Source organism: Miniopterus natalensis, chromosome 14 (genome assembly GCF_054644295.1).
Source record: "Miniopterus natalensis isolate mMinNat1 chromosome 14, mMinNat1.hap1, whole genome shotgun sequence".
NCBI lineage: Eukaryota > Metazoa > Chordata > Mammalia > Chiroptera > Miniopteridae > Miniopterus > Miniopterus natalensis.
The window spans coordinates 11,721,216-11,742,740 of NC_142094.1; the positions used below are offsets into that span (position 1 = coordinate 11,721,216).

Here is a 21,525-nt window from a genome sequence, read left to right on the forward strand (position 1 = left end):
TTAACAGACCCTAGACAATACAAACTTCTGTATCACTTGTTATGGACTAGTGGTTTCCAGAGAGGAACTTACTTTAAAACAAAATATTTCTTGAAAGGTATTAAATTTGTGCTAATCTACTGACATAAACAACAGGGAATAAACAGGCAGGTCAGTGTGTAAGAGGATATATCTTGGGTTGATCTTCATTTGTGGTGAATTCAATTATTCCTGAATCACAGACCTTAAAGATGCATCTCAAAAAAAAAAAAAAAAGATGCATCTCTGTGCAGGTACTCTTAAGAATCAAAAAAAATCTCTTGCCCAGCCGGGCATGGCTCAGTGGTTGAGCATCAACCTAGGATCCAGGCGATCAGGGTTTGATTCCTGGTCAGGGCACATGCCCGGGTTGTGGGGTAGGCAGCCGATCAATGACTCTCTCATCATTGATGTTTCTATCTCTCTCTCTCTCCCCCTCCTTTCCTCTCTCTGAAATCAATAAAGATATGTTAAAAAAAAAAAAAAGTCTCTTGTTAGATTTCAGAGTTTAGAGGAAATACTTTTGTGGATACAGAGGTGAAAAAGGGTGGCGATCCCTATGGCCCCCCAACTTAAGTGGTCCAAGTAGACCAAGTGTGAGCGAGCATCCTCCAGTTCATGAGATGGGCCAGACATATGTGGAAAAGGCCAGGGATCTGTGGCAACAGTGACTGCTTCCAGCCCTCACTGCGGAAGAGGGCTTATATGTCACCGTGCTGCCATTCACCTCTAAAAAACACCATAGTGCAGCCCAAGTGCCCATCTGCAGATGAGTGGATAAAAAAAGCTGTGGTACATTTATATAATGGAGTACCACTCAGCCATTAAAAAGGAAATCCTTTGTGGATGGACCTGCACATCATGCTAAGTGAAATCAGCCAGTCAGAGAAAGACAAGTACTATATGATTTCACTCATTTGTGCAATCCAGTGAACAAAATAAACAAACGAAACAGAAACGGACTCATAGATACAGAGGACAGCCTGATAGCTTGGGGGGCGGGGGCGTTTGCAGGACTGGGTGGAAAAGGTGAAGGGATTAAGAAAAAAACTTATTGACACAGACAGCAGTTCAGTGATTGCCAGATGGAAAAGGGGGTGAAGGGAGGTAGCAGAGGATATGGGGGGGGTGGTGTTAAATTATGATGGAAGGAGCCTTGGCCTGGTGAACACAAGGTATACAGATGATGTATTATAGTATTGTACACCTGAAACCTATCTAATTTTATTAACCAACGTCACCCCAGTAAATTCAAGAAATGAAAAAAAAATCATAGTGAACACCTGGGATAACACCCTAGGTCTAGGGGCATGTTCGTAACTAGGCCAAGGCCCTAGCCTTGCACTCAGACTACAAGGATTACTGCATCCTTAATGCCTGATGAACTGTCAGACTTGCTGGGATCAAAGAGCCCATTAGGCTCAGAGGCCCTCCCAACTAACTACATGAATTATCTTCTTGGACCTGGTTTTGCAGTTCCTAAATTTGGAAGCATTACTATTTTTGGTATAATTTTAATATTTGCTTCAGATTGGCTACTTGCATTTTCTTTCCAGAAAGACTTAATGGAGTCATTGTGGGGTTTCTTAAAAATACTTGATTTTTGTAGGACCCATTTTCTATAATTTTGCCTCTGTCACCTTGTACATTTTCACCTCCTCTGACAACTCCTGTATTTATGCTTCAAATTTTTTTCTCGGAAACAACTTCTGACAATCTGTGTTCCTCCATCATCCTTGTCCAAACATAATCACACAGTACTCCAAAGCACTCCCTTAAATGGTGATTTTTAAAATAATTTTCTGCTTAATTTGTGACTTGATTTTATCCACTTTATGAAGTGTCCAAAAAATGGTAACAATGATTAATTCTAGAGCATATCACGAAAAGCCTGCTCTACTGCCGCAAGCGGGTGGTCAATCCCAGGGAGGCAGCCAGGTGGCTCCGGCGCTCGGTAGCTCAGCACCCTGCGCTCCCCTTGAGGCTTCGAGTCACCTTCAGGGGCTTTGGGGATTTTTATCCCAAGTGACCATTACGAAAGCAACCCGTTCATTCCCCCCTAAATCCTGCCGCCACAGCAGCCTCTACCCGTCTGGGGTCCTCAGGTCCCTCTCTCCTCTCCGCAGGAAACGGCCCTCGCTTTCCTTCCTCACGCAGGTCTTCAGCCCAGCCGTCCCTTGGACTCCCTGTTCGGGGGCGCTCCGTCAGTATTTCAGGGCTCAGTAGCGCCCAGCACACGGACGCGTCGCCCGACTCCCCGTCTCCAGCGGCCGCCGCTCGCCTCCGCGCACCGCCCCCTCCGCAGGCCCCGCCCTCCGCCTGGCTGACCAATCCCCGGCTCCGCTTAGGGAGCGACATAATGGCGCCTCGAGGTCGAGTTCCCGGAAGCCAGCCGTGGAGGCCCCGCCCCGCGGCTGTCTTTGCGTCCTTCCGGTTCCCTGGTGGAAGTAGGACTGCGTCGCGTCCTCCTGGAAAAGGTGGGGTTCCTTGGGGAAACCGAGCAGGGCTCGCACCAGCAGTCAGGAGCGGGGTGGGGGCGCGGGTTCCTGGGGCTGCTACTCCCGGGTGTTGGGGAGCGGGGCCGAGCAGGGGGCTTGGACGCCTAGAGCAGCAGCGTTTGAAGCGCTGCGTGCGCACAACGGGCGCGAATTGTGGACTCGGGCCTGTCGCGCTCCTGACCTGGAAGCCCCGCCCAGGGCGCGCAGCCAGGGGTTTCCATGGTGATGGTAAACAAGCCTCAACTGCCTCATCTGCAACTGCCAAGTCCCCCGCGTTCCACCCTCCTCTAGGTGTTCAGAGGGACGACGGAGGCGCCGGATGTGAAGTAGAGCGGGAGCGTGGACGACTTGGAGCCTGAGGTGAGGAGTGGGACGAGCGGAAGGTCCGAGGCCGAGGGTCGCACACCTGGGACCGACTGGGAATAGGGCCCCCTGGGGGTAGGGTGGCGGAGTTGAGATTTGGGGTCCGGGGAGGCAGGATCTGAGCACACCGGGCACCGATCTGGGACGGGGCCTCCTGCTGGTGGGGTGCGAAGGGCCTAATTAGGCGGGGTCTGAGATTCAGGGCCGCACACGGAGATACCCACCCAGGACTGAGCCCACTGGGGTGGGGGTGGCGGGGCTGAGGTTTGGGGTTGGGAGAAGTGGGCCTGAGGTCAAGGGTCTTATATTCGGGGTGAGGTTTGGGGTCCGGAAGGGCAGGGCCTCGTGCGGACTCCAGCGGGAGCAGAGGCCGAGCGCCCCTGCCAGAAGTAAGGTAAGGGGACCGGGCGACCGTCAGAGAAGTTTATTTTAAAATGAAAGCTGTACCTCCACGTGGCTGGAAGCGCTAGGGAGTTGCCCAAGAAGGGCTGGGACTGACTCCGCCCCCTCCCACGTTCCCGCTCGTCGGGCCTGCACTTTCGGTCTCTGCGGCCTTTCTTCCTTTTCGTGCTGCGTGTGTGTCCGGAGCGCCTGCCTGCGTTCGTCTCCTGCCCTGAGAGGTATTGTCTGCATTTTGGCTGGCTCTTTGGTTCTCGTCTTTACCTGGTGGCCACTTTTTCTGAGCGAGCTTGACTAATCGGTAGTTTCTTTTTCCTTGTCTTTCACTTCTTTGTATCTTTGGATATATTTGCTGATTCTTGACTGCGCCTCAGAAAGTTCTGGACGCTCTCGGCGCTCGCGCTGTGCCCTTTGCCTCCCGTGCCCCGCGGGGTTCACTGAAGGTGGCCCCGGTGACGCCAGGCAGTAGAGGGGTCCCGACCTACCCTGGTTTCTTTATATAAACGTTGGGCGGTCACAAGCCCGAAGAGCCCCCCCATCCCCCCACCCCCGCTCCTTCCCTGGGCGCCTGCGAGAGTGCTGCCCCGCGTCCGGGCGGCCCCGGCCTGTCGCAGCCTGTGTCACGCAGGACGCCCTTCGCAGCAGTTTCCTTCCCTTGAAGGCCCGAGGACAAACGAACGTGCTTCCCTCTTTGCTCACTACTGTTCGCGGCGCGCCGGGCCTCTCGCCTGCCCCTGCGGGCCGAGTGCGTAGCGTGGGGGGACCCGCGAGCGGAGGGCGGCGCGGCGGCTTCTGGGCTCCCGGCTCTGGGCTGGTCGGCGGGGGTGGGAGGTCGGGGCAGAAGCCCCTGAGGTTAGGGGCGGCCCTTGTGTGTCCTGAACCGGGTGGAGCTAGGAGAATTTTGAAAGCTGGAAATAATCTTTTAATTCAGAACGCCATCGAAACTACCGATCTTAATGTAATTCTCACTGTTACTTTTAGTCACGTTTTTAAAAGTTAATTATTTGTTGCTGAATTTCCAGTAATGAAAATACTTTGGGCTCTCCGCCGGATAGACAAAAAATATATTAGGGTCTGTCGGTGAAAATTGGTGTTTTCAGTGCTTATTTCTAGATGAGATTTTTTCATTTTAAAATAAGTGAATATTGGGAGAGACTGCTCTATCACTAATGTTAGGGGAGTCCATCCTTTGCTTTGGGAATCTCGTGCTCCTGTATGCATTTCTGTAAATTGATTAGGTTTGTTATTTCCATGTTAGTCTCCTTTTTATTTTATTTTAGTTTTTTAACTGACAAGTGACTGGTTTTCACTTAAGAGTCTAGTTACAAAGCTCCCATTAAACAAGTAAAAATTCGAATTGACTTAAGGGAAAATATTGATTAAATAGAAGAGTTACTCCTTGTTTATGGCCAAAACTGTGAAGGAGAGTGTGGAGACAGGGTGCCCATCAGGGTAGGTGCCTGGAGGGGCTGCATAAATGGGAGGGGGCCCCCTTCCACAGAGGTAACTTCCTGCCAACTTCCCCTCAATATGAGCTCTGGCACTTACTCTTTGTAAAAACCACATTAATTCACCCTTACTGGGTCATGCACAGAGCTAGGTGTTTTATAACATTTTCTAATCACATGTTCATGGCCAGGCTATAAAGGGGGTATTGGTATTCTCCTCGTTTTACAGATGAGAAAATGGACACCAGGAGACAAGAAGTCATTTGCTCAGTAACACAGTTGGGCCTGGCACTTAGATCTTTCTGAACTTTCTGACAGACAGCCATTCCCTGCCAGGGCCTCTGCCCCCATCTGGTTGTCCTGAACCAGGGTAGTTGTGGAAGACAAAAGGCAGGACAGAGGGAAAACCAGGATCAGCTAAGACCAGCCTCTCTTATTTTATAGCACATCCCAGACATAATAAGATTTTTATTCATATTTCAGCTTGTATTTCTAAGGATCTTTATAACCACAATACCATCACACCTAGAGAAATAATAATTCCTTGATATCAACAAATACCCAGTGTTCAAATATACCTAATTGTTTAATAAATATTTTTATACAGCTGCTGGGTTTGAATTGGTATCCAAATAAGGTCACACCTTATATTTGGTAGATTATCTTTTTTAATGTCATTTAAAAAAAATCCTCACCCAAGGATATGTTTTCATTGATTTGAGAGAGAGAAGAGAGAGAGAAACATCAATGTGAGAGCGAAACATGGATCAGCTGCCTCCTGCATGCCTCCTACCAGGGATCGAGCCCACACCCACTATACGGCATTTGCCCTGACCAGAATCGAACCAGCAACTTTCAGCTGCACAGGACAACATCCATCCAACTGAGCACACTGGCCAGGGCTATATCTCTTAAATTATGTTGTAATCCAGAGCAGTGTTTTGCAATAGAAATAAAATGCAAGCCACATATGTAATAATTTAGTTTAACCTAATATATATCTAAAATATTCATTTATTATATTTTTAAATTACATTTTTCATGCTTTTTTCAAACTAAGTGTGTACTTTATTATTTACAGCCACCTCAGTTTGTGCCAGCCAAGTTTCAAGTGTGATAAGTGACTGCCTTATTAGTAACCATCTAGATATAGGTGGTTCTCCATTCTTACAAGATTCTTCTTTGTTGAACAAATCAGGTTGTGTGTCATGTAGAGGTCTTAACTCACTCTGGGTTTTTCTGATTGCATTCCTGTGGTAGTGCTTGAATCTCTGTACTCTGCATTTCCTGTGAAATGGTATTTACCTCTAAAGGCTGTTCTGATTCGGTTGAGATATTTTTGTGGAAAATAACTTTTCATTTGAGGTGGTGTATACTTCTGCCAGAGGGCACCTATTGGTTGGTGTGCCCCTTTTGTGATGTTAGCAGCCAGAGATCATTCCCTAGATCCATTGTTTTGTTAATGTTTCCAAATTAGTTTTGTTTTTTTTTTTTTAAATATATCTTTTATTGATTCCAGAGAGAGGAAAGGAAAGGGAGAGAGAGAGATAGAAACATCAATGATGAGACATTCATTGATCGGGCCCACAACCCGGGCATGTGCCCTGACGGGGAATGGAACCCTGATCACCTGGGTCCCAGGTCGATGCTCAACCGCTGAGCCACGCCTGGCCCGGCAATTAGTTGATATTTTAAGTATTTTTTCTCATTTATTAGGAATACTTCTATAGAAAGGAAATTTCTGTGTTAATCATTTGATTACTCTAAGATGTACTTTATAAAAGGCAGGTTTATTTGTTTTTTTAAATTTATTGATTTTAGAGGCAGCCGAAAGGAGGAAAGAGAGAAACGTTGATTTGTTGTTCCACTTATTCATTGGTTGATTCTTATATGTGCCCTGGCCTGGAATCAAACTGCAACCTTGGAGTATCAGGACAACCAACTGGGCTACCCGACCAGGGAAAGGCAGGTTACATTTTTTTATTCCTTCCTTATGTTTATCAATATGCAACATAATGAACTGAATCCCTAGCATGTACCAAAGACAGTTTTTCTGGTACCATTATGAGTTCATGAATTTTGACATATAGCATATATGTTAAACATATAGTGTTTTAATCCACAGTAGGTTTTATTCTCTTTGCTCAAATTATCCAAGTTTTGGCCAGTGGGAGCCCTTCAAATTGGTTCTTGGCTTCCGTGGTTTAAGGTATAATAATAAATACTTCATTAAGTGGATCCACTAAAGTTTATCAACTGGACCTCTAGTGATGGGTAATTTGGCTGTTTCTAGTCTTTTTCTGTTGAAAATAGTGCTGCAGTGAATAGCCTTTGGGAAAAAAGGTGGCTTTTCCCTTTTTTGACCATAGGGGTTGAACCATTTAATATTTCCACAAACAGTATTTGAGAGTGCCTGCTTATCTACAGCCTGCTTATCTACAGCCTTGCCAAGGAAACATGTTAGCAAACTTCTGTATTATTCCCACTATGATAGGTATTTTAAATGTTATTTAAAATTTTAGTTTATTTTACATGGGTGAGGTTGAGCATCATCTTTTCATGTTTAAGCTCTTTTTGTTCGTTTGGGTTGTTGGACATTTTGTGTCTTTTTAGAGGCTGTTTATTAATAACACTTGGGAAATAAATTGCAAATATCTATCCCATTTTATCATTGGTATTTTTGCTTAGCTTAATAGTGTTTTTGGCCATGCATAGGAGGCGAGGCTTTTTAATGTAATCAGAATTTATGGTATTTTCCCCATATCCTGGTTTTTGAGACATGGTCAGGAAAATTTTCCCTATTCTCAATTGATAGAAAGGTTTATCTATTTTCTATTTTTCTTTTTATTATTTAGGATATTTCTTAGTATTTCTCATAAAACATGAAAAATTCTTAGTTAACTAATATTTTGCCTTCATTAATATGTTAGTGTGACAAATTTCAGTGACGATTAACTTTGACATGATGAACTACAGTTGCATTCCTGGAATAAACCCAACGTGGTCATGATGTAGTATTGCTTTGTGTATTGCTGGATTTGGTTGGCTTTAGGGTTTTTTTTCTTCTGAGTTCATGGCTGAAATTAGCCTGTGTAACTTGTTAAGCCAATTCTAAAACTCTTGGAAATGGAAAATCAGTTCCAGGTTAATTGTAGATCAAAATGTGAAAATACAGATACAAACAGAGCTTTATAAGGTGAAAAAAATCTGTGTGGCCTTGGGCTTAGGAAAAGGTTCTCTTAAACAGGACCTAGAAAGTGATAATTAAAAGGAGAGGGTGGGGAGCCCTGGCCAGGTAGTGCAGTTTGTTAGAGCATTGTCCTGATATGCCAAGGTTGTGGATTCAGTCCCTGGTCAGGGCATGTATAAGAATCAATAGTGCCCAGCCGGGCGTGGCTCAGCGGTTAGCATCAACCTAGGATCCAGGAGATCTGGGTTCGATTCCCGGTCAGGGCACATGGCCCAGGTTGCGGGCAGCAGCCAATCAATGACTCTCTCATCGTTGATATTTCTATCTCTCCCTCTCCCTCTCTCTGAAATCAATAAAGATATATTTTTTTTAAAAAATCAACCAGTGAATGCGTAAATAAGCGGAACAACAAAATCAATGTTTTCTCCCCCACCCCCTTCTCTAAAATCAATAGGTAAACAATTTTTAAGCGGGGGTGGGAATGGAATACTAGGATGAAGTCTGAACTCCTTCTAGGTTCCCCGATAGCGCACCTCTTTGTTTTCAAAGACCCTCGCCCAGCATGAGTATTTCAGATCCTTACCTCTCTTATTCTAATTTAGTGCATTTTAATAGGTTCTGATTAACTCAGTACACTCCAAATGTTTCAGCACGTAACAAGGATTTTAAAATGGAGAGATTTTACATTCTTGTTCTAATCTTTGCAACTCAGTGTGCATTTTAATACTTGCACAGCAGACCTCAATTTGTACTTGACACATTTCAAGTGCTCAGTAGCCGCATGTGGCTAATGGCTACCATATTTTTATTCTTTTTGCCTAACTTGTTCTTTTTCCAAAGCAATTTTTTCTGTAGTTTAATTTTAGGATTTTTAGCAACATGTGCCTTTAAAATGTTTGCTGGGAACTACATAATTTATCCTTTTTAATAAAAAAATGATTTTGAGAGGGAAAAAGAGATCGATTTGTTGTTCTACTTACTGATGCATTCATTGGTTGCTGCTTGTATGTGCCCTGCCTGGGGACTGAACCCACAATCTTTGCTTATGGGGATGATGCTCTAACTAACTGAGCTACCCGGCCAATGATAAACTGTAGTTTATCATTAAGCCAGGAAAATTTCCTTCTATTTTTTATCTGTTCTCTTGCCTCCATTTGTGTCTTTATCTCCTGAATTTGTTATTCACGTGTTATTTCTCCAGTCCTGTGTTATATCTTATGTCCTCCAAATTTCATATCTTCCCCCCTTATTGTTTCTACTTCTTTTCTTTGATATTTTTATTTTATATTTAAATATAACTGCCCTTGACCAGGAATCAAACCAGCAACCCCCTGGTGCATGGGATGACACCCAACCGAGCCACAAGGCTAGGGGGAGATATTTCTTCATTTGGTTTTCAGGCCACTGTCCTTTTTTTCAACTTATTACTGACTTTTAAATTTGAAGCTCAGTTTTTAGTATTAAAAAGTTTAATTCTGTAATTGAGTATCTGAAAGTGCTCGTTTTTTTCTGTTAAAATATGGTTTTGCCCAGCACTTGTTCTCTGAAAACCACTGTCTGAGCTGTTTCCCTGTGTGTTGTATTCTCTCCGGGTGCTGGAAGCCCCTCAAGGACATTGTCATGTTCCTTTCCTCTTCTTAGCTCTGTTCTCCACTCTCACGGATAGTGTGCTGTGATCCCTGAACAGCGAACATTGAGCACAAGGTGCTACAGTGGTCTCCACTCCTGTGGCAGCTGCATGGGACCTTACAAGGTGTCAGCTCTCCATGGAGCCCCAGGAGGAAGCTCTAGGCCCCTGAAGGACACCTTCTTAAGGAGGCTGTGGGCATGTACTGCAGAGGTCCCTGTGGAGACCACAAGTGTAACCCACTGCCCTCCTGAGGCCTTTAGCCCAGGTCCAGAATCAGACTGCTTGCCCACCCCAGGTCTGCTTGCTTCAGGGGAGAGAGCTACAGAAAGTTGGGGGGGGGGGGGTAATTGGGAGATTATTTTCTTTAGTAAAAATCCACCTCACCCCCCAATCATATTTTCTACTGTGGGGAGAACACTCCCAATTAGTACAGATGATGAAATTTCCCCCTCAATTGAAAATAGATTTTATCTTTAGCAAGGGGAGTCTAACAGTAGTCTTCCTCTTTACTGATTTTAGAGAGGAGAGAGAAACATGTATGTGAGAGAGAAGCATCGATCGGTTGCCTCAACCTACCAACTGGGAATCGAACCTGTGACCTTTCAGTGTATAGGATTGTGCTCCAACCAACTGAGCCACACCTGGGCAGCAGTGTTTCTTTTTATGAAGACCACCCAATACATGTATTTTTCTCTGTTGTAACTTTAGAGTCACCTACAAAATGAAATCAGTAACATTAGATCAGTGATTTTCAACCTGTGTGCCACAAGAATTTTTAAAACATGCAATACCTGACTATATTTAGTCAGGGGTACTGACTTCTTTTGCCTTAGATTGTCAAATAAAAAAATGACAGCCAAAACAACAATAGCTGTCTGCTGTGAATGAATCAAAATTATACCTATTTTTAAAAATCAGTTTGTGTGCCATGAGATGAAAAGGTTGAAAGTCGCTGGTATAGATCAATGTCGAATATGGTAGGTACAAGCAACAGGTCGCTACTAAGCATTTGAAATGTATTAGTCAAATTGATAAGGGCTATAAGTATAAATACACACAGGATTTTAGGAGTTAGTATGAAAAAATGTAAAATAGCTCATTAGAGTTAAAATTACTGAAATTTAAAAATGGAGAGAGAGCAATGGTTGCTTGTTCTGTTGGATAAAAATTTGTCCCTTAAGCATCATAGATGTTATTTACCTGACATCACATTATACTGTTTTTGCTTTTTAGTTAACACAGCTTTTGAGAAATATGAATACTGAGGAAAAACAGTGTATTACCCCAGACTTAGCTATACTAAGAAACTAAAGGGTCTATTGTTAAAGATAATAGAAAACAGCTTTCCTGTTGCTTATAGATCATGACATACCCCTTTGATGGATAAAAATGTAGTAATAGCAATAAACACTTAAAATATTAATGTATTTCATGATCCATCTACACCTTCTCCCTTAGGTAGCACAGTGTCTTGAACTTGTCATGTGCAAATTAGGTAAGAGTTCTCACACTTTGGGGGCATGAGCCCCTTGGAAATTTAGGTATGTAACAGTGTGTCGGTACTTTTTTTTTTTTTTTAGAAGTTGGTCCAGACCTGCATCATATTCTCAAGTTAATTCCTGACAGCAAGAAATATTTAAAAGCAACTAAATTGAGACTTTATAAAATTGCTGGGTTGGAAGAGACTTTTGACGTTTCCAATGTAATTTGTAGTAGAGCCCGAAAACATAACAGAGAGGGGTCTGGGTTCTGCTCACATACTATCCCATGAGAGGGAATTGCTGCTTTTTCATAACTATCTGCTCAAGTGGAAAACAAATATGAGCAGCAGAAATGTATCTAAAATTCTCTTGTGGGTTTAATAAGAACGGAATATAAAGATTAAAAGGATTTTCCACAAAATAAAAATATTTATACAACACCAAAACATGTTGGCAAAGGGTTGCATTATAAAGAATTTGAACAAACATCAGGGAGAATAAGAAGGGTAATATGCAAAGGAATAAAAGAATACTGTCTTCTGACTTCTACTTTGAAACCTTAGCTGTTGGGGCCAGGGATTGGGGGATGGAATGGAGTTTCATGTTCCTTCCTCTGCATTGCTTCTGGTCTGTTTAAATGTCACTTCTTCAGAAGACCAATGTAAATTCTCATTTTCTAGTTTTTGTTTATCTCAGAATTTGTCATTAGACATTTCTTTGTCTGTTTCTCACTTTCCATGGAAGGGCTAGATTTTGAATCCTATCACCCAGATCCAATGATTACCAATTATGGACAGTTCTCTACATCCCCCCTGTACTTCACTCAGATAATTTTGAAGCAAGTCTCAGCCATCACACTGTTTCATCCACAAATACGTCAGAGTGAATTTCTAAAAATTAATTCCTTTATTTTTACTGTTTACTGTTCTGTGGACCTGCTTCTTGTAAGTGCACAATATATCTGAGTTAATGAGTGACTCTAGTTTGGTTAATTTTATCTACTGCACATCACTCAAATCCATTCACATTTTTCAATTTCCACAATGTTTCTGTTGCAGGGTACCATTAGTTCTTCCTAAACTTGTCTAATTCCTTCCCATGCATCTGTTCTCACCATTCACTTTCCAGACAGCAGCTGGACTGTTCAGTTGAAAGCAAAACACAGAATGCATTTTGTAATGCATTATATATTTTGAAACAATTACATTACTTCCCATTGGCCTTTAAATCAAGTCCAAAAATACCAAACCATTGTTGGTTATTGCAAGTCTTTTCAGGTGCCTTCTGTCTTAGCGCACAGCAGGCTACCTGGTGTATTCTGTACTTGTTGTTCCTTCACTGGCAGGAACCATTATCGTGACTGATCAATTATTAACACTCGTCTTGCTGGTGTCACCAACCAGTTAAGCCAAGAAGACTCGTGTACAAACTACTTAACTGTAACAAATACATTCAAATACAGTAAATGAGAAAATGCATGCCAGTCATATAAACCACCAAATATATACTTTGAAGAGGATTTTAAGAAGCGAAATAAATGCTTGCGAAGCAGTCAAGGTACCCATTTCTGTAGACATATTCTTTGCACAGACTTTTTCAGATTGTTCTACCTTATGTTGAAGGTGTGAGTTTTTAGTGTCTCTCACTTTCCATGGGATGGCTAGATTTTGAATCCTATCACCCAGCTTCAACAGTTAACCAGTTAGGGACAGTTTTTCTCTACATTCCCCATCTACTTAGATAATTTTGAAGCAAACCCCAGCCAACACACCATTTCATCCACAAATACTTCAAAATGCATTTCTAAGTAGTAATCTTTTGTTTCTAAACATAACAATTCTGTCATACCTAAAATAATATCCTTTAAAAGCTAATTTCTAGTCATTGTTCAAATATCTCTTAAATTGTCCCATAAATGTTTACCAGTTTGCTTAAATCAAGATCCAGATATGTCCTTGATGAAACTCTTAATTTTATTCATGGTTTGTTGAAGGGTTGGCTCATTTGTCTTTTCAGTTACAGTTTATAATTCCTGATATAAAATAACTAAGTCACTGCTTACATTACTGCAGTTGCCTTGTAATTGTTTTCTAGTGTGTTTATATAAATTAGGATTTAGAGGTTCATGAAATGTAATTGCTTGTTAGGTATATAGTTCTGTGTTTTAAAATTAATCTTTTAAAAATTGCAAACTATTGACGAGTCTGGTCAGATCTACAAAAGAAGGTGCTCTTGTTCCTCTATACCCACTAGTTCCCATTCTAAATTCTTCCTGCCTTCAAAGATGGGTTTTTTCCTTTAAGTTTTACGGTTTCTCCTTCCACATAACCTTGCCCGCCCTCCCCGCTGGTACTCTGGACTTTTCCCCACACTGGCACCTTTCCTGTGAACTCAGAAAAGTCTTCCTCGTTGCTTTTCTTCCCTCCTCCCACTTCCTGCCTTGGCCAACCGCGCGGGCTGCGGGGCCGCACCTGCAGGACGCGTTTCCATTGGTGACATCTTGGCGGGCCCGTCGGTGGCACTTCCTCCTTTACACCCCGTGACCCACGTCCGGCTCGCCGCCCTCCCAGTCACGCGGCCTCAGCCTACGGGACGCAGCCCCGCGCGCCGCGCCGGCCTTCCGGACTCCGGATCCAGGCCAGTCGTGGTGAGCCGCCGCGAGCGGACGACCCCCCGCCCGCCTCCCCCAGCCCCGCGTTTGGGGCAACTCTTCCCCACCTCCCCACTCTCCGACCGTGCCCCCCTTTTCTTTCTTGCCCCCGCTGCCCCAGGAACTTTCCCCCACCCCCACCCCCGCCCCAGGAAGTCCCCCGGCGCGGGAGCTCCGCCCTAGCCCTGGAAGCCACCGGCTCCCTGCGGGTCCCGGGAACTCTCGGCGGTCGTAGGGAGCCCCCCTTGATAGGGAGCTCCGCCTCCTCGGCCCCCCTCTTCGAGACCCGGGCAAGCCGGCGGGAGAACTCTTCCCTCAGCGGGCAGAGAACTTCCTCTCGGCGTTCCCGTAAGCCCCTTGACCCGCGGGCTCCCCTCGCTCCGCCGGGCCCGGGAAGCCGTGAGGCCTTGTGCCCTCTTACCCCCACCCCCACCCCCGCGGGTCCGGGTGAGCGGTTCTCCGCCCGCTCCCCCCCTTCCGCCGCCCGCTCGCTCCCCCGCGCGCAGCTCGCTCCGCCCCGGAAGCGGCCGTTGACCCCGCCCATGCTCTGGAGGGGGCGCCCTGGGGTCCGGCGTTACTCGCTGCTGGGCTGACGGAGGCGGTCGGGGCGGCAGGTGAAGGCGGAGCGAACTCCTGTTCCTGGTTCCGGTGCCCGTGGGCTCCGGGAGCTCCACGTCCGGGGCCGCGGTTACGCTTCCCGCCGAAATCGCTCCGACGCGCCCCTGGCGGCTGGCGCTTCAGCCTCGCACTAACGTACTCGCAACCGGGCAGTTTCAATTTCAGGTTAACAACAGGAGATGCACCTGGAGTTTCCCCAGAGCCCTCTGCGTTTTTAAGCGTCGGGTGGAATTGGGGTCCTTGGCTGTAGACCGCGCTCGCTTGATGAAAATAGACATCGGCCCTGCTCCCGTCAGCGGTAAGTCTTAAAGCAAAAAGCCAACCAACCGTGTGACCCTGAGGCGGTGTCTGCCGCGGGCTGGGGCTTAGAAATAGAACTTTGCGAGTAATTAAGGCGTCCGGGACAACCTGGCTGTGTGTGCTGCCAGCTGCAGGTTAAAACTCGTTTACAAATGAGGGCGAAAGTGCTCTTCGGGTCTCGCCGGAACAGGACTGACGGCGGGCCGCGTTCCCGGCCCGGAACCTTCGAGAAGCTGGGAGGTGCGGTTTAAGCCGCCCTGTTTACTCCACGGATAAGCCTAATCAGCCGGGTCCGCGAGGGCGCCACCCAGTTTATCTTGATTGGATCTGCTTGAATCCGAATTCAATCCCGTCTAACCAGTAGCGTGAGGGAAGCCCGTTCGGGAGAGCCTCGCGGGAGTCCGGCAGCCTGTTAGAAACGCAGACTCTCTTCGGCCCCGGATATAGCGTTTTAAATAACAGTTTACATTTATGCGGGGTTTCCTTCCCAATAGTGCCTAACGTAATAATCACAGGGGCCTAGTAAGGCAGGGCAAATAATAAGGCAACACGCTCAGCGAAATTCACTTTCCCAGTTCTTTGTTTCTAAAACTAACAATGTAGCTTAGTTTTCAGACGTATTCCCTATACTTAAGCAAATAGTTAGGCCTTTGGGTACAGCCTTATCGCGTGACTTGGAGCGATGGTAGTAACGCTGTTTTTCCTGTTGAAAGCATATGTCATTCAGCGTTTCTTCCCCTTATCCTTAGTTAATTAAAAGGTTAATGTTAGGTCACGGGAAGTGAAGTTAATCTAGTAAAACTGGGAAAGAAAGCCTTGAGTGTCTCCACCTTGCCACCGAGGATGTTTGTAAATTACAATCCCTGTTGTTGGATTTCTAGCAAACTTTCTCTGGGGTCCATCCCAGTGAAAATAGGCTGCCCCCTGCTCAGGCTCTGGTCTTGCCCCACCCCCACCTGCTCTCAATATTTAAATTTTCTTACTGTGATTAAAGTTTTCTGTATAGAAACTTGGGACTTGAGTTGTCTCTTCGGGGCAAGTGGGAGTTCCCTTGCAGTTATCTTCTGTATTACACTAAGAAGAGGTAAATCTTCTAAATGCTTGAGGGCAAGCCCCAGCCCTGCTTTGTTTCTCTAAGGAAGGCAGCACCTAGCACCAGAACCACCACCTCAGGTTGCTCTGGTGAGTGCTTGGACACTGAGGCTAGATGGCCATATTGCTCTTTTTTAGGACAATTCGCACCTACCAGGAGTGTCTCCGGCTGTGGGCATCCCCCCTTGTTCTTTAAGGTGAGCTATTTTAAGAAAAGTAATTTCTGTTCATATCTGTGTTATATTCAAGTAGAAAATTTTCTTAAGAATGTGAGATTTAAATTTTTGTCCTAAGTACTGTAAGTCTCTGCAAAGAATCTAAATATAGAGGATTCTGAAAGCAAAAGTGAAAATATTTTAGTTTTTTGTGGTGTTTAATTGCATAAATAATACTTACGAAATGTGTGTTCTTTTTTATGCTTCCTGCGTGTCTTTCTTGGCCTAACTGGGCTGCCATATTCTAGAGGAAGATATTGACCCTCCCCCACGTAGTCTTCAGTTAATCCCTTGCTAATCTTAAACCTGCTGTGCCTGGGGGTGGGGCAACAGTGACCCACAGAGCTGACAGTCTGTCCCCTCAGGCTTCCAATGCAGTTTTGAAGATATCTTTTAAACACAGCAAGCATGCTATGGTAGCATAGAATAATAAGATTTAGTTTGTAGCAGGGGGAAGATCTTTTGGAACTGTGGCATATTTGAGCTGAGGCTTTAAAGATTATAATGTAGGATTTAGCTAGACTGAAGGTTGGAAGGAATGCATTTGGAGAGAATTACCATGTGTGTCAGATCCAAGGGAGCAAAGAGCCTGGCACATTTCAGGCATGGGAATAAACAGGAGATTTTAAAATGGTGGGGTGGTATGAGTTAGTAGATAGTGTGTTGCAGGCCAGAGTTGCAAGACCTTCGAACCCCTTAGCCCTGTGGTTTGTGTTCCAATGTTAGTGGAAAACCTCGGCAGACTTGCAGTGGGAGAGGGACATAAAGTCACCTTAACATGGAACACTTCAGCTGCAGATTGAGTTGCAATATGAGCTAGCCATTATGCTTGGAGAAGTTTAAAAACCAGATCCAAGTATCCTGGAATGGGCTATTGGTATAGGAATTAGAAATATGAGGGCAATGCAGAAAGAAAATGACAGTTTGATCATTGATACCACGAAGGAATTATTCAGCTCATTCTTTGCCAAGCTCAGACTGAATATAGAACCGTAAGAAGCCTTTATTGTTGACATCAAGAGTTACTGATAGGGTTTAGGGGTGTGGTTAGGGTTGAGAATGGGATCACCTGAGAATAATGAATTCGTTGGATTTGAGGCAGAAGGCCTCAAATTTATTTATTACATTGAATATTTAAGTTATGAAAATTATGGTTCGAAACATAACTTGTCAGTGATTTGTTTTCTGTAATACTAGTGCAGTTGAGTATTGCATACATTTATTACCAGTTTGCTTTTCCTTAGCTTAAATTACCTAATCATGCTTTCTATTTTTTATAAATTTTGGGTTTTTAAAGAAAAATTAATTTAGACATTCTTTTTATATATATTTGTCCATATTTTGCACTAATATTGTAAATAACTCATTCCATCAGATGCTTTTGTGATTCATTTGAGCTAAGTTTCTATTATTTTATTGTTTTCTGCTCATGCCCACATTTCTTGAAAAGTTATCTCTCTTACCACTGATTTTAATGGCTGCATCTATACTTGATGTGAAATGACACTTTTCATGAAACATTTAATTTCCACATCAGTACATGTACCCATTTTGAACATTGGTCACTAAAAATAAATTTTTAGTTCTATCGATATTTTTGTCTCTTATGCATATGTTGCTATCAGATGGTTCAATTCCTACTCTTCAGAAGACTTGAACTCTGGGTGCCAGATGCCATTTGCACTTTATGACACCCTATGAGAAGGGCAACTCTTACCCCTCTTGTATGTGGAGGAGTTCTTTTTCCTCCTAGTCCTTCAACAAAATGTAGCAGAAAATGTGTATCATGTAATGTTATTTTTAAAAAACTTTTAGAGAGAAACATTAATTTGTTCTTCCACTTATTTATGCATTTATTGGTTGGTTCTTGTATGTGCCCTGACCTGGGGATTAGACCCGCAACATTGACACATTGGAACAGTGTTCTAACCACTGAACCACCTGGCCAGGGTCAAACTTTTATTTATATATGAACCTTGAGAAGCTTATTTGATTTCTGTGTTTGAGGTGCACATAACTAATATTCTGTTGATGGACTTGTCTGCTTGTCTGGATGTGATTTCACCTTGGTCTCACACTTGACTCATTTTGTTTGATTTGACAATCTAGAAGAAAATGATCCTTAGACTCTGGAAACCATTGCTGTCTTACATCCTTGCAGCTTTGCTTATAAAGAGAACACTGACTCCCGGTGTCAAAGAAAATGTTATTCTATATTGTGGTTTACAGTAGTCTGTGATCATCACTTGTTTTACTTCTATAGTGTCGAAGAATCTACCAAATTTCATCATGACAAATACCTGGATTAAACATATAACAAGAAAATGCTCTTGTCTAACCTGACTAATATGTAGATTCCTATGTTCAGTGCACCAAGTTACACTAGCCTCCTGCCTTTTACTTTAGTGATGCAGTAATACATCTCATCTGTTTTCTTCTAGTTGAGTTCTCTTACCATTTCTGAATGTTGCCTGAGTTGATTCTCTTGTCTTCCCTTCTAGAACTTGAGTAATTGACCATTAGAATTTACAGATTTTGAGATACTGATTGAAGCTTCCGGGTCACTACTTTGTTCTTCAAATTTTACTCTAAATTCTAATTACCTTTTTTAAAGACCCACCCCCAGTTGTTTCTCAGTCTGTTGGAAAATATGTACATTTTTTGAAAGACCTGGGACTGAATCTCAACTCAAATGTATTTTGGGCATTTCAACTTCTCTTATCCTTCCTCTCTGTAAGGGGGAGAAAACTGTATTTACTGCATGTTCTTGTTATACATTTGAAAGGGAAAATTATGTAGTTTTTGCTTTCTTTTCAGCCACAAAAAGCAGCAGCTGGGCTTGTTTGAAGTCTGCCCTGTCAAGTGTCCATGATGCTGGGCCCTGAGGGAGGTGAAGGCTTTGTGGTCAAGCTTCGTGGCCTGCCCTGGTCCTGCTCTATTGAGGATGTGCAGAATTTCCTCTCCGGCTGCATAATTCATGATGGGTCCGCAGGCATTCATTTCATCTACACTAGAGAAGGCAGGCAGAGTGGTGAGGCTTTTGTTGAACTTGAATCAGAAGATGACGTGAAAATGGCCCTTAAAAAAGACAGGGAAAGCATGGGACACCGATACATTGAGGTGTTCAAGTCCCACAGAACCGAGATGGATTGGGTGTTGAAGCACAGTGGTCCAAACAGTGCTGACACCGCTAATGATGGCTTCGTGCGGCTTCGAGGACTCCCATTTGGATGCACCAAGGAGGAAATTGTTCAGTTCTTCTCAGGGTTGGAAATCGTGCCAAATGGGATCACATTGCCTGTGGACCCCGAGGGCAAGATTACAGGGGAAGCCTTTGTACAGTTTGCCTCACAGGAGTTAGCTGAGAAGGCTCTAGGGAAGCACAAGGAGAGAATAGGGCACAGGTATATTGAAGTGTTCAAGAGCAGTCAGGAAGAAGTTAGAACATACTCGGATCCCCCTCTGAAGTTCATGTCTGTACAGCGGCCAGGGCCCTATGACCGTCCAGGCACAGCCAGGAGGTATATTGGCATTGTCAAGCAGGCAGGCTTGGAGAGGATGAGGTCTGGTGCTTACAGTGCAGGCTATGGGGGCTATGAGGAGTACAGTGGCCTCAGCGATGGCTATGGCTTTAGTGCTGACCTGTTTGGAAGAGACCTCAGTTACTGTCTCTCTGGGGTATATGACCACAGATATGGAGATGGCGAGTTCACTGTCCAGAGTACCACTGGACACTGTGTCCACATGAGAGGGCTGCCATACAAAGCCACAGAGAACGACATTTACAACTTCTTTTCTCCTCTCAACCCTGTAAGAGTCCATATTGAGATTGGCCCTGATGGAAGAGTGACGGGCGAAGCTGATGTTGAGTTTGCCACTCATGAAGAAGCTGTGGCAGCTATGTCCAAAGACAGGGCCAACATGCAACATAGATACATAGAACTTTTCTTGAATTCCACAACAGGGGCTAGCAATGGGGCATATAGCAGCCAGATGATGCAAGGCATGGGGGTGTCAGCCCAGTCCACTTACAGTGGCCTTGAGAGCCCATCTGTGAGTGGCTGTTACGGAGCTAGCTACAGTGGCCAGAACAGCATGACTGGATATGACTAAATTTTGTAGAGCATTTGAGTTGTTATAAATTTTCATAGGCAACCAACAAGCAGTGAAAAGCAGTTATTACTTTAGAAGAAGCTGTGGGGACCCATTTTGCACCATTGAGTTTGTGAAATCTGGATTAAAGAGTTACCTCTTCAGTGTTTTCTCATGCAAACTTTCTTCTGGCATGTGATATTGAGTAAACTAAAACTTTTCAGTTTTTTTCAATATTTTGATAGTGTCCTTCAGGGGGTGATGTTATCTGACTTCAAGTAGTTTTAAGTACATCAAATACGGATCTTTTACACCATATCACCATGAACACATTGGGGAGATGGATTTTTGGGAAACTCAAGGTGCTAGATTCCCTAACTCAAAGGAACATTTCTCATGTTTGTTCATTCTAGTTTATTTTCATTTAAAATCTCTTAGGTTAAGTTTAAGCTTTTTAAAAGTTAGTTTTGGAAATTGAGACACATTACTAATACTGTAGGAATTGGTGAGGCCTTGACTTAAAGCTTTCTTTACTGTGATTTCCTTTTGGGTGTATTTTGCTAAGTGAAATTTGTTAAAAAAAATTTTTTTGTTAACTAAACTTTTTTCTTAAAATAAAGACTTTTTCACAATGACTGGCATAGACTATCTACTCACCAAAAAGTAGCAAAACGACTGGGTGGTTGAAGAGAATTCATTTAAATAACTATTTCAGTGTGAATTTAAAAATAATTTAGCACATCAAATCTGATTTTCCTTATCTTTTTACTAGGAAGCTAAATCGAAAGTAATCTTTTTGAAAGTATTATGTATATATGGGTGGTAGAAATGGTGACTTAGGAACACATCCCAGAAAGCAGGAAAGTAGAAGCACACAGTCCCAGCCTCCTATGACTCGTGCTCTGTTCTTCAGCCCTGCTGGTCCCTCACATGCTAGAGTCACATCCATTTCTCAGCCTAGAGATCTACAGTTTTCCCCCCCCCCATATTTAATGGCTATTTCTATAGGGTACAGACCTGGTTTAGCAATTCCAGGTTATTGCAGGATACACGTAATCTTAAGGTTTTAGACATATCTCCAAGATTGTTACAAAATTGTCATCTGCCTAGCAGTGTAAAGTAGCATCCAAATTCCAGCCAGCTCTGCACATGGCATATTACCATCACGTTTAACTTTATGACCTGCACTAAATAAAACGAAGATTCTAAAATGTGAATGGAGTTTATTTTTTTACTGATTTTTTTTCTTTCTTCTTCTTAAGAAAGGAAGGCAGAAACATTGATTTATTCCACTTACTTGTGCATTCATTGGTTGAGTCTTGTACATGCCCTGACTGGGGAATTGAACCCACCACCTTGGCATATCAGGACAACACTAGCCAACTGAGCTACTTACCAGCCAGTGTGTATGGAGTTGATTTTTATTTTTTAAAAAACTTAAAATTTATTTCCAGTATACAAACAAATAGGTACTTGAAGCCCTGAAATGGAGTTTGTTTTTAAGAGAAAAACTTTGCTGGATAGCTGCTAC

At 43.7% G+C, this 21,525-nt stretch overlaps 1 protein-coding gene across 6 annotated transcripts; it reads left to right on the forward strand.

Annotated features, from left to right (window-relative positions):
* Positions 1-2,436: 2,436 nt before the first annotated feature.
* HNRNPF (heterogeneous nuclear ribonucleoprotein F) lies at positions 2,437-20,629 on the forward strand. Of its 6 annotated transcripts, XM_016206982.2 has the most exons (6): positions 2,437-2,495; positions 2,808-2,876; positions 13,505-13,674; positions 14,449-14,593; positions 15,826-15,884; positions 18,720-20,629. In XM_016206982.2, exon 6 carries the CDS (start codon positions 18,771-18,773, stop codon positions 20,013-20,015), a length of 1,245 nt encoding a protein of 414 aa, XP_016062468.1. In that variant the 5' UTR covers positions 2,437-2,495; positions 2,808-2,876; positions 13,505-13,674; positions 14,449-14,593; positions 15,826-15,884; positions 18,720-18,770; the 3' UTR covers positions 20,016-20,629. The 6 variants fall into 6 exon arrangements, with proteins under 6 accessions (XP_016062468.1, XP_016062465.1, XP_016062469.1 ...); XM_016206979.2 differs by lacking the exon at positions 13,505-13,674 and having other exon boundaries at positions 2,440-2,495; XM_016206983.2 differs by lacking the exon at positions 2,437-2,495 and having other exon boundaries at positions 2,603-2,876.
* Positions 20,630-21,525: the final 896 nt, after the last annotated feature.